The sequence below is a fragment of the Heptranchias perlo genome, chromosome 38 (genome assembly GCF_035084215.1).
Source record: "Heptranchias perlo isolate sHepPer1 chromosome 38, sHepPer1.hap1, whole genome shotgun sequence".
NCBI classification, from domain to species: domain Eukaryota; kingdom Metazoa; phylum Chordata; class Chondrichthyes; order Hexanchiformes; family Hexanchidae; genus Heptranchias; species Heptranchias perlo.
In genome coordinates this window covers 11,491,745-11,508,360 of record NC_090362.1, presented here as the reverse complement: position 1 = coordinate 11,508,360, position 16,616 = coordinate 11,491,745, and the positions used below count along the sequence as shown (strand labels likewise).

Below are 16,616 nucleotides of genomic sequence, written 5' to 3'. Positions count from 1 at the left end.
ATTTGAACCCAGAAGTGAAAAGCTAATCATTCTCCCCCTCCTCCCACAAACCTTCTTAAATTAACCCACTCATTCAATGTTGCAGTGTTTTGTTTCCCCATAGAGGAATACAGTGTCCACCTGTCCCCATTATCAGGCTGCAAAGTAAAGTCTGTTGGTACTATGTGTATTCTTTCAAACAGGAACTTCAAAATGTTCCGCAGTTGTTTAATTGATTATTTTGACCTTTATCCATGGAATTCTCGAGGGAACTTTTACATTACAATTGTCTTGCTTATGGGACTCATTTGTGGTTGGTTGTGACTGTCCTAGAGTATTGATATATAACAGCTTACATTTATATAGCACTTCTTATCTAAAAGAACTTACGTTGTTTGACAAGAGTGATAGGTGTGAAGTCACGGTCGAAGAGGTAGGTTTTTAGGAGACCTTTGCAGGCTGGGAGTGAGGTAGCAAGACAAAGCGGAAGAGAATTCCAGAGGGCACACATCCTGGTTGGAAAACTAACCTCTGATGGTGGCTGGGGAAGCTGGGATTGTTCTACTTACAGCTGAGAAGATTAAGGGGAGATTTAATGGAGGTGTTCTAAAATATGAAGAGTTTTGATAAGAGTAAATAAGGAGAAACTGTTCCCACTGGCAGAAGGGTTGGTAACCAGAGGACACAGATTTAAGGCAAAAGAATCAGAGGGGAGATGAGGGGAATTTTATTTTATGCAGCAAGTTGTTATGATCTGTAATGCACTGCCTAAAAGGGTGGTGGAATCAGATTCAAGAGTATCTTTAAAAAGGGAATTGGATAAATACTTGAAGGGGAAGAAACTGCAGGGCTATGAGGAAAAAGCAGGGGAATGGGACTAATTGGTTAGCTCTTTCAAAGAGCCAGCTCAGGCACAATGGGCCAAATGGCCTTCTTCTATGCTGTATGATTCTATGGTGGCATGGAAGGCATGTAGAACAAACAATAATCCGGAGCTGGAAGAACAAAGTGTGCAGACTGCTATGTACAGCTAGAGAAGAATTCCCAAGTAGGGTGGGGTGAGGCTGTGAAGGGATTTGAAAACAAGAGGACCTTGGAAAGAAAAGGCTGGTTGGAGATAAGGAGAAAGTTGAGATGGTGGACTGGTTGATGTTATAAATTGGATAGCCAGGTGGTGAAGGATAGAATTCTAAAGCCTAGTCTTTGGTTGCTTCCAAGCCTTTATTCACAGAGCTCCACATTACACCCTAGATCAGCTCACTTACAAATGGATACAAGAGAGTTCCCAATTGATACGCACAGCCTGGATAAAATTAACACTAATTGATATAAATCACATGGATACAATTAACAGTTGAGGGTAGGTTTTTTTTAAAGGAGGGGATGATAATGGTTGAATGCCAGAACATAGTGAGAGGTTGATTATATCAGCAAGCATGGGGCAAAGAAGGAAAGTTGGAAAGTCAGGAACTGGGATGGGGAGGAGGTCATAAGAGCAGGTGGTGGGTTTCAAGGAGAAGTTTGATGAGGCCTGAATACCACAGGATATAAACTGCCCTACACATTGTTTATTTTCTTCTCCCTACAACATACCCACTTTTCTCCTCCCCACTTCATCCTTACGGACTCCTTGGGACACTATTCCCCAACCAAAGGATAGGTAGGCCTAAGATTGCTACCATTGCTACTCTGTAAATGACCACCGAAGCCTGAAACAGCAGCCAGAAGAGAAAGGGTGCAACTCTTGAGACCAAAGGTAGCCCCTCCCCGAATCACCATCCTGACTGAGATCTACTAGCTCAACAGAGGTTGGAGATTGAATTTAGGATCTTCCTGGTGCATACGGCTCAATACCACACCACACAGTGTAGTCCTGGTCTCTATAGTTCAGTATCATATCGGACAGTGCAGTCACGCTCTGTAAGGCTCAGTACCGTACCAGGTGGTGCATTTACTAACTGAGTCATTGGGTTGAATAGCTAGAATTTACTCTTAAGAGTGAAACATGAGATAGGTCCTGAATGCAGAGCAATTTGTCTTTCAGGAATGGATTGAAACAAACTGTTGCTTTTGTAAAAATGTGGTGTGTTAATGCCATGCGTTTCTGTGATTCGCACAAACCCCTATTGGGCTGACTTTCAATGATCAAACAGAATTCATATATCATCACTCTGAAAGCTGCTAATAGCAATACTAAAAAAAAAACGCAAATCAACATTCATATATCTACAATTAGGTAAAAATGCCAGCAGCAGAGAGACATCATTGGGAAAGGAATTTATACGTCATCTTTTCACATCAAACATCTTTATTAATTTTCAAGTACAATGACTGTTAAGTGTAAGAATCTCACACCAGCCGATTCCTTTTCAGGTTAGTGTACTCAAAGAGTCAAATGCTGTAAACCACGGATAGGGTGTAGTGCGAGCACTGGATATATGGCGAGGAGCAGTTTAGTGACAACTCAGAGACTATTGGACCTGTTGGAAAAAATGCAGCTGGAGCAGGAACAATGTGCTGGAGAAACATTGAAAATATCAGCCAACTGTAACTCTCTGAAACAACAGCGTGCACATTCCACCAGAACATAGTCACAATCTGTATATAGGGCTGGAAATTGAATGCTTGCTCACTATATTAAGTGCAAAAAACAACCGCCCACCCAGGTGGCTCAGTAAGTAAATGCATCCCTCAGTGTGGTACTGAGCTGTATAGGAGAATGGTCACCTAGGTAATGTACTGAAGGGTTTTTGCTACCAATGGAACCGTATCCCAGAAGGAGTCAGAATCTTTAGTAGAGGAGGGGGAAATAGGGAAAAAAGAAAAACAATAAACAAAACTGGAACTTTACAAAGGGGCCAGCAGTCAAGGATAAACAACTGTAAAGCTTGTCTCTCAGATCCCAGTAATTAACGTGTAAAACAGTATTGTTTACTTAATTCTGTTTTGCACTCCAACCCCGACAACTGTCCCTCTTGGAATATGCTCATCTTGTGAATCACTTTGAAAATTGGAGGATCACCAGTGCAAATCTGCACTTGATTTTTAACGTTTCCTGCTGAGAATTACTTACTAAAAGGCAAAAATCCAACAGGATTAAAATATCCATCAAAAAACCAATTTAGGAAACATTGTTCTATAAATTTATATTTATATAAATGTAGACAGATAGCGAACAATAAAAATGAGTATTTCTTTGCTATTAGTAAGTTTGTTAATAAATTCTCTGCTTCTGAGTAATCGGAAAGTTCACTTTAAATATAATCAAGTTGGTTTGCCAAGGCTTGTCATGGCTTCCAGAGTTCTTCCTTACGGAAGGGGTGCCAAATTTGAGGGGTGCAACATGACCTTTCTATTTGGTCCTCAACCACTGTTATCTTTCCCTTAATGGATGGCTGAATAATTCTGAATGTGGGAGGTTGGGTTTCTCATTCTACCCAAGGGAACACTCCTCCAACTTCATATTTCTGAATAAACAAATGCATCTCTCTTGGTTATTCCCAAATAAAATGCAGTTCTCTGATCTTTAAATCCATCTGTTTGGATAGAGCTTTGCTAACCCAAATGAGGCTTAAAAGACATCAGAAACATGAAGTGAATGTGCATTTTAAAGATCCTGTTTGTACATTATTCATTTTTTAAAAATCTCCGCATTGTTAATATTGACAAGATGTTCAAGGCCCATGTCTTATGCTTTTCAGTATGAAATGTACTGTTAGTAAATATTAATTTGGGATTACTAGCTTTTAGATACCAAGGAAAACTAAAGTCGTTTGAGCAAATGTACAGAGGGATTGAGAAAACCCTTGGGTATAGGAAATTATGGCATGCTATGTATGTGCTTGGATAGTCAGCAAAAGGGAAAAACCCTGACTTTGTGTGGGACTTTAGAGAGGGAATTGGTCCTTCCTAGTCAGAATCAACTATTAGGTTTTTTTTTGCTGGTCAGTTTGTTAGTTGTTTATCCTGTTTTGCACGTGTTCTTTTCTTCTTCCTTGAAGTTAATATTTGTGTGTATAAGTTGAAATGGGAGGTTACTTTTCCTCATATTGTTGTTACGTCTAAAGGTGCATAGAAAACAACTAACAAAAAGATCATGTTAAATCACACACTGCAAGTTAGCCTCGGAGGAGCCTTGCAAAAAATAAATTTGGGGCCTTTCCCATAGAGGAGGGGATTTCTTTTGTACGATATATTTAACCAAATTGTAAACTGGTTCTTTATAACAGATTTTCAATTTTGTCACCACACAAGGGAATCTTTCCTTCCGCCAGTTAGGCTACCAACAGTTACTACTGGAAAGCTGGACTAATTAACACCAGATGCAAGGAAAGTGTGCATCGTGCCACCCTCGAGTCTATTTTACAGTAGCACAGGGACTGGAGTCACTGAACAGAATGGGCCTTGCCGACACAGATGGTTACAATAAAGGAAAAGCAGGAAGTTGTTAAGAAAGTACCATTATTCTGAAGGGTGGAGAACCTCTTAACTCCTCAACAACCAACTGTGCTCAAGTGGGTCCACCATATCCCTGTTCTCCTTATTGTTAAGCACTGTTCCGGCACATGAGGAGCGCTTGGTAAATATAAATTGTTGTTGAAACATCACACTCAGTGCCTGCGGATTTGCCCAAGGTGCATGGTACCAGAATGGGTAGATACTTAAGCCGTTGTTCACCATAATTGCAACTCTCCATCACAAACTTTCTTATCTTTCTCTGTTTTATGAATACTGTGACCATGGCTCCTGTGAACTTTCCTCTTTTGTTCCTCCTCGGTTCCAAATACTCATCCCATACACTTCTCTGCATGCTCACTTATTGAACAAACTCTCCTTTAACTGTTCTTTCAATTTTCTGCTTGTTTTACTTCCAAATCTAACCTCCATTTTCATTAATCTTGTCTTTTCTTCTAAGGGTAAATTAATCGATGCTGCACTCTCAAAGGGAGTGTGGGTCCTTTCATTGCTACATTGCCACTTCCTGCAGGGAGAGCATGATTGGTGAATTCATCCTCCAGTCTTTTCAGATTTGCTGGCGTCCTCACCATGGGACTTGCCCCTTCAACTAAATGTCTCAATAATAAAAAACATTCGCAGTAGAATTGCTGGATTGTGGTGGGGATACAGTTTAACATTGTGCAATTGTGATAAGGAATTGGATTCCAGTGTGGATCAGTAACACGGGATTCAAGTGAGGATCAGTAGCACGGAATTCCAGTGAGGATCAGTAATACAGGTTTGCAGTTGTCATCATACAAACATACAAAATTGACAGGCAGGAAAAGATCAGCTGGTCCACCAAGCCCGCCCCAAAATATCAAGAGCATGAAACTCCAATGAGAATCAGTAAAATAGGAACATACAAAAAGGGTGAGAAAAGACAATCAGGCCCATTCAGACTTCCCCATCCAGTCATTGGTGCAAACACAGACATCATTCACAAATTCCCTAACCACCCTATCTCCTGGGAGTGGCAAACAAAAACCTGATGCCAATTCAGGAAAATTAGGAAATTCCTCTCCAGCTTCCCAAGAGAACCATGAAAACTCCCGAAGACTGCAGTTTCCCATGACTCCTCATAATCACAACTAACTAACAATTTATCCTCTATAATAAGAAATGTCTTCTTTTCAAATATTTGTCAAATTCCCATTTAAAAGACTGTGGTGACTTTTTACTCACCATATGTCTCAACAATTTGTTCCAGGGAGTGATAACTCTCTGCAGAAACAAATGCTTCTTGCATTTTACCTAATCCTTTGCCTACTAATTATTTAGGGATGCAATTTCAAACACCCTATCTAACTGGACTGTATCCAATCCCTTCATCATTTTAAAAGATCTCAATCACATCCCCTCTATGCAACTCACAGATTCTCACAATCACTGTTGCACAAACTTAGAGTCTCACAGTCAATGATACCTGCATTTGGTCTCACAATCACTTATGCATGCACTCAGTCTCACCATCACCGATGCATACACTCACAATCTCACATGCATGCCTACAGTCTCACAATCACTACTGCATGAATTCAGAGTCTTACAATCAGTAATGCATGCACTCACAGAATCTCACAATCACTGATGTCTGCACTCATGATCACTGACACTTGCACTCAGACTGTCACAACTATTGATGCACGTGCTCAGTGTCTCAGTTGCACACCACAGGCAGACAGTAGTCTCGTATGCTAACAGATACATATGTAACAGTCATACATTCACACTCAGTTTGACACAAACACAGATACATTCAGATTCATAGACTGATTTATTTTTAGTAACAGCCAAGGACAGGCACAAAGTTTTCCACTTAATCAAATTATCACTTAGTGGCACTGACACATGGTACCTATTTGTTACTAAAAGGCACTGATGGACTGTAACCCCAGGGAGGCAATCACAGTGTTTCTCATAAAATCCCATAGTCAGACAATCCCAATGTATCCTGTGCAATTACACAGGCTGGCAATTCCAGTGTATTTGGTGTAATGTGAGCTCTCAAGAACTGTATGGGTGGAAAGTTTATTTTTTCCCATGTATTTTTAGCTGTGGATATGCTGAGGAATATGCTGATTGTGACATAGAGTGAAACAACTTTGGCCTTTCATTGAAAGTTGGAAAGAATGACTAACAAATAATTTGGTTTCCATAAGATTGGACAAACAGGATTTGGTTTTAAAATGTATGCCTAAAATATATTTCTGTCAAAGGATGTAAAGAAAGAAAACTCCAAGAGAAACTGGGCTGGGTCACTGTGGCCCACAGATTCCTAAAGGTCAGAATAATAAATACTATTGATATGCCATCTCCAATTCATATTAAAAGATGTTGATCTCCATCCCTTAATACACACAAATCAACTCTTGCCCTTCATTCTTCTGGAAGTAGATCTACCATTTATTTTATACTAAAGTTATTTCACATCGGAGACTTTCTGGGCTGGATCTGAATTCAGGTTCAAGAAGGAAAGGTGTACTAATTACTAGGTTATCCAATTCTCATCCACCCTTCCATTAGAATTACTTATTTCATACTGTTTATGTAACTAACTTTGTAATAGGAGAGAAGGACTGGGTGACTGAATGGGTTAGCACACTGGCCTTTTGTCTCTGGGATCCATGTTCAGTTCCAGCCCAGACTAATAGCATGAAAGTCTCCCCTGTCTTTTGACTCTAAAGTTCCTATATGAAAAGAGATTGTGTCGTCTCAATTCAGTTCCTAGTGGACATGGGCCCACAACACAAAACTGCTCACAAACTGACAATTTCACTCAGAGATCCAGAAAGGTGGATGCTATGGGAAATAGAAAAATGTCACACAGATCCAGTGGTAGTTGTCCTCCTGAGGTAAGAACTGAGACACATTGTTGAAGCAAAAGTAGAAGAAGCTTTACTCTGCATCTAATCTGTGCTGATGCTAGATGCCTAAAATAGAAGGTTCCATCCCTAACCTTGATGAGCAAAAGAAATGTTGGTGGAATTTTATAAGTACCTAATTGTATATAAAAAAAAGAATAATTCTTTAATTTGGCAGATAGTTAGCAGTGGATCTCCATCCTTAACAAAGCGTAACAAACCACAAGGCAGAACTCCCACCCCTTTATGGTATTTTTCTACAACAGTACTCAACACCTCACACTGCTACAACAGAAATAAAAACAGCCCTACTTCTAAAAGTTTATCCCCACACTGTGTGCAACAGCTGAAGCCCCCCAGGGGACTGCTTCTACCAACCCCTGCCTGACTCTTCACTATGTAACATTATGTCTACTTATAAGTTCGAAAAATAGTCCACTGTTTTACTGCAGTATAACAGCATACTTCACAATCTGCAATGTGTTGAAAGGGTGGAATTTGGTCAGCACTTGGTGCAGCAGTGCAGGTTGCCATAGAACTGCCAAAACAGCTTATTTTGTCAGCTTGAAAGTCGTGCATGCTATTGCTGCTCTTCACAGTGAGGATGTTTCATGTCAGGACATCCCAATTCAGACAGGACTGTTAAACGGTATGCAGAAGTCATAAACATAGGTTTTGTAATAATACGCACTCGGTTACTGGTAGTGCCTGTGTATATTAACTATGCTTCAGGACATGAGCATATAATCAAGGCCGACACTTCAGTGCAGGACAGAGGGAGTGCTGCAAAGTTCGGGGTAAAGTTGGATAAAGCTTTAAACTAAGGCCCTGTCTGCCTGTTCTGGTGGTTCAAGTGGACATAAAACAAAAATCGCAAAGCACTACAACATTCAAAGATGAGCAGGGAGTTCTAGCCAACATTCCTCCCTCAACCAACACCACCAAAAAAAAACAATTACTGATCATTCATTTCACTTGCTGCTTGTGGGACCTGGCTGCCACATTTGCCTACATAACAGCAGTGACTGCACCTCAAAAGTTATGAATTGATTGTGAAGCACTTTGAGGTGTCCAGAGGACATGATAAGTTATTTCTTTTTAATTTTATAGATGCCACACATTTACAATCGGCTAAAGGATACTAATAAATAAGGGGTTGAGATGTCATCTAAGAGCGTAGCTTGAGCTATTCATCAACAACGAGATGCGTTATTGGCTTGTAGCAAACTGCACACTGTGTTATTCTTTAAGATATACAAGCTTAATATTACTTGCTGTTGTTTATCATTTCTATCTTTTTGTTGGCAGCGGTGTTAAAGGTGGTTGAACAGCTCCCAAGACTGAATTGCTTGTCTTGAACAGAAGTGGTAGTGTACATGTTTTCTTTTAACAGATGTGATAAATTCTGCAAGTCTCTTTTCAGAACTTAGAGCCCCAAGTTCCAGTATTAGTCTCGTTTCCCTCCTTGAAACAATTCACAGTGACTTCTGGTGGAAAGTACGGGTTTGTGAAAATTGGGTACGGTCAGATTGGCCTCAGCTGTGATATCCTCATAGTCAACTAGCCTGCCAATGCTCACTGTCTTGGCTCATATGTGAAAAATAGACACTTGAACAATGCACTGAATCCTATGAAACCATACCCTAGCAAAAGACAGCATCTTCAGGAAAGGAGGGGAGAAAATTGGAAAAAGAAACATATTTACAGCAATAGGACTCTTTTATATTTCAATACCGATAAACAGAAATTATTACCCAGGAAATGAATGGAGTCAAATTAGCCATAATTAACAGGGACATAAATAATTATGATGTTAATTATATTGTGGCCATTTATCTGCAGGGGATTTGCAGGGTTTATCTGAGAGGTACTGAGGCCTCCCTGGAGTCTCATCTGGAAAAGACTATAGGATAGGTCTTGACTTTGTGGGATAGTGTAAAACAGATGATAACGAGTTGGCAGCCCGCTTTGGTCAATGGAAATAAAAATCAGAAGAGATGTGAAACAGGCTGCCAACTCGCTATCACTATCGCACAAAGTCAAGATCTACTCCTATAAGTGCTGGATCTGAACAAGAGAAAATGCCTAATGCTCCACAATAAACCGCAGGTTGCTCCAAAAATACTGAGTGATCTCCTGCTCTCTTCTCCCACTGCACCACTCAGTCCCTTACTGAATATTACCAACTGCCTAGTCTTTGGCCCTCCATTTGCCACAATACTTATGCAATCGTCCATTTGCTCAGCTACTCGCTCACCTCCACCTTTGATGCCCTAGTCCGCAATAAAAACTCTCTCCCATACTGGTCATTCCCCCTGGTTTGACCCCAATCCCAGCTCTGCTTCTTCACCAACTCTATCGATCCCTCCATTGCCTTTGGCTATAATGCCTCTGTGAATTGCCTTGGGACATTTTTCTATGTTAAAGGTGCTATATAAATTGTTGTTGTTATTATCATGTCATCACCAACAGCTTTTAGACAATTTTGCTCAGCTTCAGATTCCAGTAGCTGATTGACTTTGTGTCAAAAAGGACAGTACAATGAAAGAGGGACAGATACCAAGACTCTCTCACACACAAACATTCACTTTCTGCAGGTGAAGTGAAGAAGAGAAAGAGTAATATTCATCAGTATAATCCCGTGTTCAATTAGAACTGTGACTTTAGATCAATGCAAAAGGTTCTATTTTAGAACTGAACTGTTTATCCAATCTTACAAACTTATATCAAGTTCCTGCTGTAAGGGAAATCACCACAAAAAGCAAATGGGCCCAGATTTAACTTATACAATTTAAAACAGAATGAAAAAAGAATGGAGAAGGGAAGTCATTTGAAAGCTGAATGTAGGTGAACCATGCAGAATGTGTCCTTGAACACCCAGTGATCATGGAAGGCTTTCCCAGAATGCTAACAAAGAGTTAACATTCAACATTAGTAGGTTCAGCTGAAGCCAAAAATGTGCACTAGGAATCTGCAGCCAATTCAAATTTAAGGCAAAATTCCAAATTTAGAAATGTTGAAATTTGAATCGTTGAAAAGGAAATGCCAGTGCATGCCATTTTATAGATAACAGAAGTCTGCTTGCATCTATTGGCCAGGAGTGATGGTAAACAAAAATTAATGTGTTAAATTCCTCCAATCCCAAATCGTGTAGTGCTGGGGGTATGAATATGATTGCCTGACAACATTCTATGGATGGGCAGAAAATCTAGCCCATTTCTGATTCTTAGCTGATGGTGAAGGAATATGCTTCCATGTTCCTGGTGCTCTAAGGATGTAAGATAACGTGAAGTGAGAAAAGGCCATTCAATTAAGCTTGTTTCTTCGACAGATCATTTATAATCCTATTTCTTATGCTTTCTACACAAACCATTAATCTCCTGAAGATAGATTTGGCAAGGTTTCTCACTGTTGCTCCCTCTCCAGAAACAAATGTAGTGAAACTCACTAATCCTATATTATTCATTCTCAACTTGGCATTACCATGGGCCCAGTAGCTCAGGAACCATCATGTCCTACTCAGTTCAGTTCAGATTCTTTGTCAATCAGATATTGGTCATGTCAAATTTAAACTCTAGATTTGGAGAAGTTAAAGGTTGGGCCCTTTCGATTCCAAGCTCAAGTGTAACTAATTACTCTTCTCTAACCCGCAGCAGCCAATGAGTTAGGAAACCCGTTGTTGGAAATTCTCATCCTGCCAAGTGGACACCCCCTCACTAACAGAGTTGCCATTTAGAATTTTTAAAAAGTGAATTTGAGAACCCATAGGAGCTCAGGATATGTTCTCCTGGACATTGTGCCAGAATACTGATGCCAAACTCATAGAGTAGCAGTCTCTTTAGTTATATAATGGCACTAATTCAGTTAATCTTACCTGCATCAAATGTGTTTGAAAATTACAGGTGGGAGGAAGGTTACAGTTATCATGAGAATTAGTACAGCTCATGAGACATGACTCAATCCAGTAATGGGATGTGAGGAACAGTTGAAGTTAAGGCATACTGTGCTTTTCCTTACCCAACTGTGTTTAAGAAGTGTCTAATATCACACCTACTGGGACCAAGTCTAATAAATAGAACTTATAAAAATGCCTCATGTTCTCAATCTGTTCTTAGTAAAATATACAAAGATTTGTTTTTTTTAAAACAGAGCTGTCAGTATAAGGATTCTCTGGGAATCCTTTTGTAAAAGATTAATTTCAACAAGAAAGAATCCTACTGGTTCAGTCCATCGGCCCTAGTTCAGGACCAAACACTAACAATTACTTATAGAAAAGCATTTATATATAAAAAAAACAGAAACAAGAGCAAGTGAGATATTTCCTCATATACTCACCCTGACCAGACTGAGATCATACCAGTGTACCTCTTCTACCAGTCAGAGACTGGAGTAGTTAACTGTAACAGTCCATAAATGGGAGGCTATATGCACAGTTGGCCCTGTTTCACTCTACAAAAAAAAGCAATCTGTTTCTCACCACTGGTCTTGAGCCATGTCTCTCACTCACAAATGTTTTGTCTCTCGATTATCAATACTACCATGGTCAGTGTTATTCTAAATTTCCCCCTGTCTGTATCCTCACCACATTGAATTCAAAACTCACCATACAATCTTTGTTGTCTAATTTATTCTTTCCTAGACCTCAAAACTATGGGACTCCTCACCTCCCACTCTTCCATTCCTACTATAATCCATAGGATTTTAAAATCAAAGCTTGGCATCACCTAATCGTTATTTCTTGATTTATCTCTCTGACACTGGTCTGCTCCTTGTTCCCCATCCTCTATATCCCACCACTCTTTCAGCCATCCTGCCTCTGTCCTCTGGAACTCCCTCCCCAAATCCTTCCACTGTAACTGCTCCTTTACTGCTTTCAAAAGTTTTCTCAAAACTTTTCTCTTCTACTTTTTCTGGTCCTATCCCAATTCAATCTGCCTATTCTTCCCTCCCGCTTGGTGTTCACTTTTTTCTTCTCCACACTGTAAGCATTCTTTGCATTCCAAAGTAAGGAATACAAGTTGATGTTGTTGTTTTCAGCTTTTGAGATGTCCTGCAGTATGGACCTTGGGCCCTGTGCATCACACTGAATAGGAGCAAGCAGACAGTATACTACAGGCAGACTCATGTAGATTGTACTATCAGCTCTATGCCAAGCTATTGGCTTCTGTACAATTCTCCACTGCGCAATCAATAGGAGACAGAGCTCCTGACATTAAAACAGGAGAACTTCATCTCATAAAGTCTTCTACAAAATTTATTCCAACTGATCTACTCAAGGCAAATATCTTACAATTAAAAAATGACATCCAAGTGGCATTAAATCTATGCAAAGTTTTTTAGATTTATTTTCTCCCATCTTCTCTGACTCATGTTGTGATACAATTCCATATATACTGGCCACCTCCTGATGTGTGAGCCTGGTGAATGAGTGTCAGCAAGCTATTCAGCTGTGAAGGGCATTGAAGCCAAGGCCATCCCTCTCCACCCAAAGACCATCCCCACCTGATCTCTCCAGCAGGAGTCACTGGATAATGCTCAGGAATGGGAACACTGGCTAATTTTCCACTCTATACTTGAAAAGTGCTGAGGCCAATTGTAGAACCCAGCTGTTACCCAAACTGAAACCAGCTAATTCATTAATGATCAGTGATCGAAACTGGGAACTTTATGGTTAGTATGGTTCAGTACCTCACTAGATAGATAGTGTATTTATCCATTGAATTATCGGGGGTGCACTTTAATTGTTGTGGCTACAAATGTTAATCATTATAACATAAAGAGACAGACTCTGTTCAGTGTTGGTGAAAAGAGAGGGAAAGAAACTCAGTGGTGTGAAAAAGACCCTGATGAGGGGACCAAAGAGACATCTTTTTGAGCTGTGAAAGAGGAATGAGAGATGGTGAGATACAGAGAGAAGGAACCATCTCAAATGTGCCAACATTTCTTCAGAGATGCAGTTGAAAACAGGGTACAGTGGAGACTAAACTCCGCGCTGCTCGGAGCTCATTCAATCTACATCATCGCCAATTAAATAACTCACATTGTCAAACTTATTTTGGGAGATCATCAAAGGTTTCCTGAGAGGTCAAGACATATCTTCCCCATTAACAAGGAACAAAACAAAATCCAAGTCTTTAAAATGTTAAAACACATGGACAGTGGCAAAGGCCCTCAGGCCTCACACTAAAGAGGTCACCCCATGAGTGGCTGGGGCAATTGTACAGGAATAAATGGGCCCGACTTTGGGCATGAACCCAGTGGCAAATGCAAATTGCTGCACTGAAACTGATGAGCGAGTACAATACACCAGGATGTGGCCGGCGTGCTGGAGATGCCAGTCATGCCTCAAGAGGCAGTGCCTTCACGAAGAAGATAAAAATCAGCCGGTGGGAATGCCGGCACTGGAACAACTGTGAGTCTGGGAAGGGGGCGAGCGGTGACCGGTAGCGACCCAAAGTTTTAATGTGGAGTCAGAAGAAGCACTTATGCTCCTTCTTGCTCCACATAGAGGTAAGTAAACAATTTGCAACTTACCTTTTTGGTGGCAGATTCCAGCGGTCTCTTTAAAGACCACTAGTTTGAATACTGTGCCTCTGATAAAACTGAGCAGAGCGTGAACAGTACATGCTGTGGTCAGGTGTGAACAAATTTCAGAAAGGGGCCTGAAATAGGCATTAGGCCCGGAATTTGCAAAGGCAATGGGTCTAACGATTGTTTCAGGCCAATGCCCTGAGCGACTACAGGGTGACCTAACCAATATGGTGTGCAATGCACACCCGGCACAGAATGAGCAGGCGCAGGTTGCACTGGACCCTTCAGCACCTGTTTCTTTGCCTTAAAAACGGGCACTGCACTATCCACTTTCTAGTCCATGATTCTTCCAAGTGTCCCTGTTGTCCATTATTCTTCTGCAGATGCATTCAAAATGAATACGTGCTGTTATTTATTACCATCGCTGATTACACTAAGGGTGTATCCAGACTACTCATTTCTGGTCTTAAAATTTAAAAAACTAAAGCCAAATAAGACCATGTAAATATTAACAGATTGTAGAGAGTATTTTTAGAGATTTTGTAACTTTCAGTTATAATGGTAAATGCACTTTAGTGTTTGCCTTGGCCAACAGCCCACCAATTTCTCTGAAAGTTTGCCTCCATTAAAGTTATTATTTCAATTGCAGGAGCCAACATCTGGGCTGACGTTCTACTTTATATGGAACTAAAGCCATAAAGAATGAAGATTGAAGAGTTTGAAGACTGCACAGTGGCTCCAAATCTTAACATCTATGTGTGTTATTGCAAATCTATTTACATGAAATTACCTCAGTAATATTAAACATTATTTCTGATGTCAGTTAACTGCAACAATCATGAGTGGTTTGGATTGTGTATGCCCACAGAATCAGGTCTATTTATGGAAAGGAAGTTTAGCAGAGGTACTGGAGCTCAAAAGGGCTCCTGTAACAAATGTAATGAACAGCTTTGCCCAAGTCCCAACAATACACCATTTTAGGTAACACACCTAGGGTCTGAACTTCAAATTTTATCCCTGGGCTGGATTTGAAGTGAACCGGTTAGACAGTGCATAAGTCACAGGAAGAAAATATTACATTGCTGTATTTTCTAACATGGAGATTATTTTTCCTGTAACTTAATACCTTCTACATCACATTCTTATTGCCTCCCTGGTTTTGGACCAGGGAGGTTCAATGGATCTCAGGGTCATACACACACCTCCCATGAGTCACTCCAACCTTAGGCCATGCACACCCCACGCACATGAGTCATTCCAATTCATTGCTAAGCATACCACGCCTAGATTCAGCCTTACCATCTGCAGTTCTTATTGAACCGATTTCTTCATGCCAGTTTGTGGTTAGTGGGATTTTCTGCAATTGGCGTGAAATTCCCACTGTTATTCCTAAGGGGGATCAATAGTAGTACTGTAGTGAAGGCAAACTTCCTCAACCGTTTTCTTACTTGAACAGGTCTACTCTCAATGACAAGGCTCCAATTTCACTTGTCCAGACCAAATGAGTTCAAGCCAAAATACACCATCCTCCCTTTGCACTCAGACCTCATTGTCACAAACTCAGTCACAGCAAGGTAGCTCTTCTTATAGGGGGTTCAACACTGAGGTTAAAGCTTCTCTATTGTCACAGTGCTTCAGTGAGGTAATATATCCAGCAGACGTACCTATAACCAGTCACAATAAATACAAAGAGCAGAATGGCCTCCCTCTGAGCTGTAAACTTCTGTGCTTCATCCATTTCTACCATAAATATAGTGTATAGTACTAAGTAAAAACAGGTATAACAGTATTATACATACAGCACCACATATAATTGTAACCCCAATGTATATTCGGTTCTTGGAAGCACACTGTGAATTAACTCTAGGTGTACCGCCTCTCTCTGGGTTCCTATTGAGCTAGGCTTTGTGTTATGCTTGAAAATATTTCGAACCAATTGGTTTTGTTGATAACATTGCTGTGGCATTTTAAAGGGACCTGCGGAGATATTTTACATTTAACTGTACTGAAGCCTGCTCTATCTCGGTTAGCATTACCCCTTTAACAGAGGAGGCAATTTGCACCACTGGCGGAGTGACAGATGACAGCCGTTACTAGGAATCGTTACTATTTAACCGGAACTGCTTGTGGAAATAGTAAATACAGACTGCAGACACCAGACAGAACATCAGATAATTACTGCGATGATCTTATAAGGAATTAAAGACAGTATAACACGTGGAATCAGGCAACATAGTCCAAGAGGAGGAAAAAGAACTTTGTGTAACTAAAGTGTCAGCAACTGGTCAGTAAAACGCACAACTTCAGACTTCATTCTATCGGCAAATAACTGATTCCATCTCAAAGATTTGTTGTAAAGAAAAGCTAGCGTGCCAGAGAGCTGCAAAACTGTTTAAAAGCTGAATTAAAATCACTCACCTCCAGAGGTTGATGCAATGTTGGAAAGTAGAATGTGCAAGAGATGCAGCAGTGAAGACGTCGCCAGCAAAACGGATCCCCTTCTCGGAGCCATCTGTCTCTCTCGTGCACTTTCCAACTCCCTTCTAAAGTTTTTTCCAGTAGTCTGTATGTATATGGTGGGAGTGACTAGCCCACTGTTCCAAAGACCAATCCCTTACACAGAGACTCTCTCACATTACAATCCCAGGATATTTTAAAAAGACGATGTATCTATGGGGGCTCAACACAGCTTCATTCATAAAGGGATGAGTCAATCTAACCGTTCTCTGTGTGGTTTAATTTGAT

General features: G+C 40.4%; 1 protein-coding gene across 1 annotated transcript in view; it reads right to left on the bottom strand.

Moving 5' to 3' along the window:
* The window catches only part of LOC137304583 (chondroitin sulfate proteoglycan 4-like), a 55,721-nt gene extending 40,112 nt beyond the window's left edge, over positions 1-15,609 (bottom strand). Inside the window, exons 1-3 of the mRNA XM_067973228.1 lie at positions 15,536-15,609; positions 13,875-14,002; positions 370-438 (exon numbers count right to left, since the gene is read on the bottom strand). Of these exons, the coding sequence (XP_067829329.1) occupies positions 370-438; positions 13,875-14,002; positions 15,536-15,609 (271 nt within the window). The remainder of the gene's footprint in view (positions 1-369; positions 439-13,874; positions 14,003-15,535) is intronic.
* Positions 15,610-16,616: the final 1,007 nt, after the last annotated feature.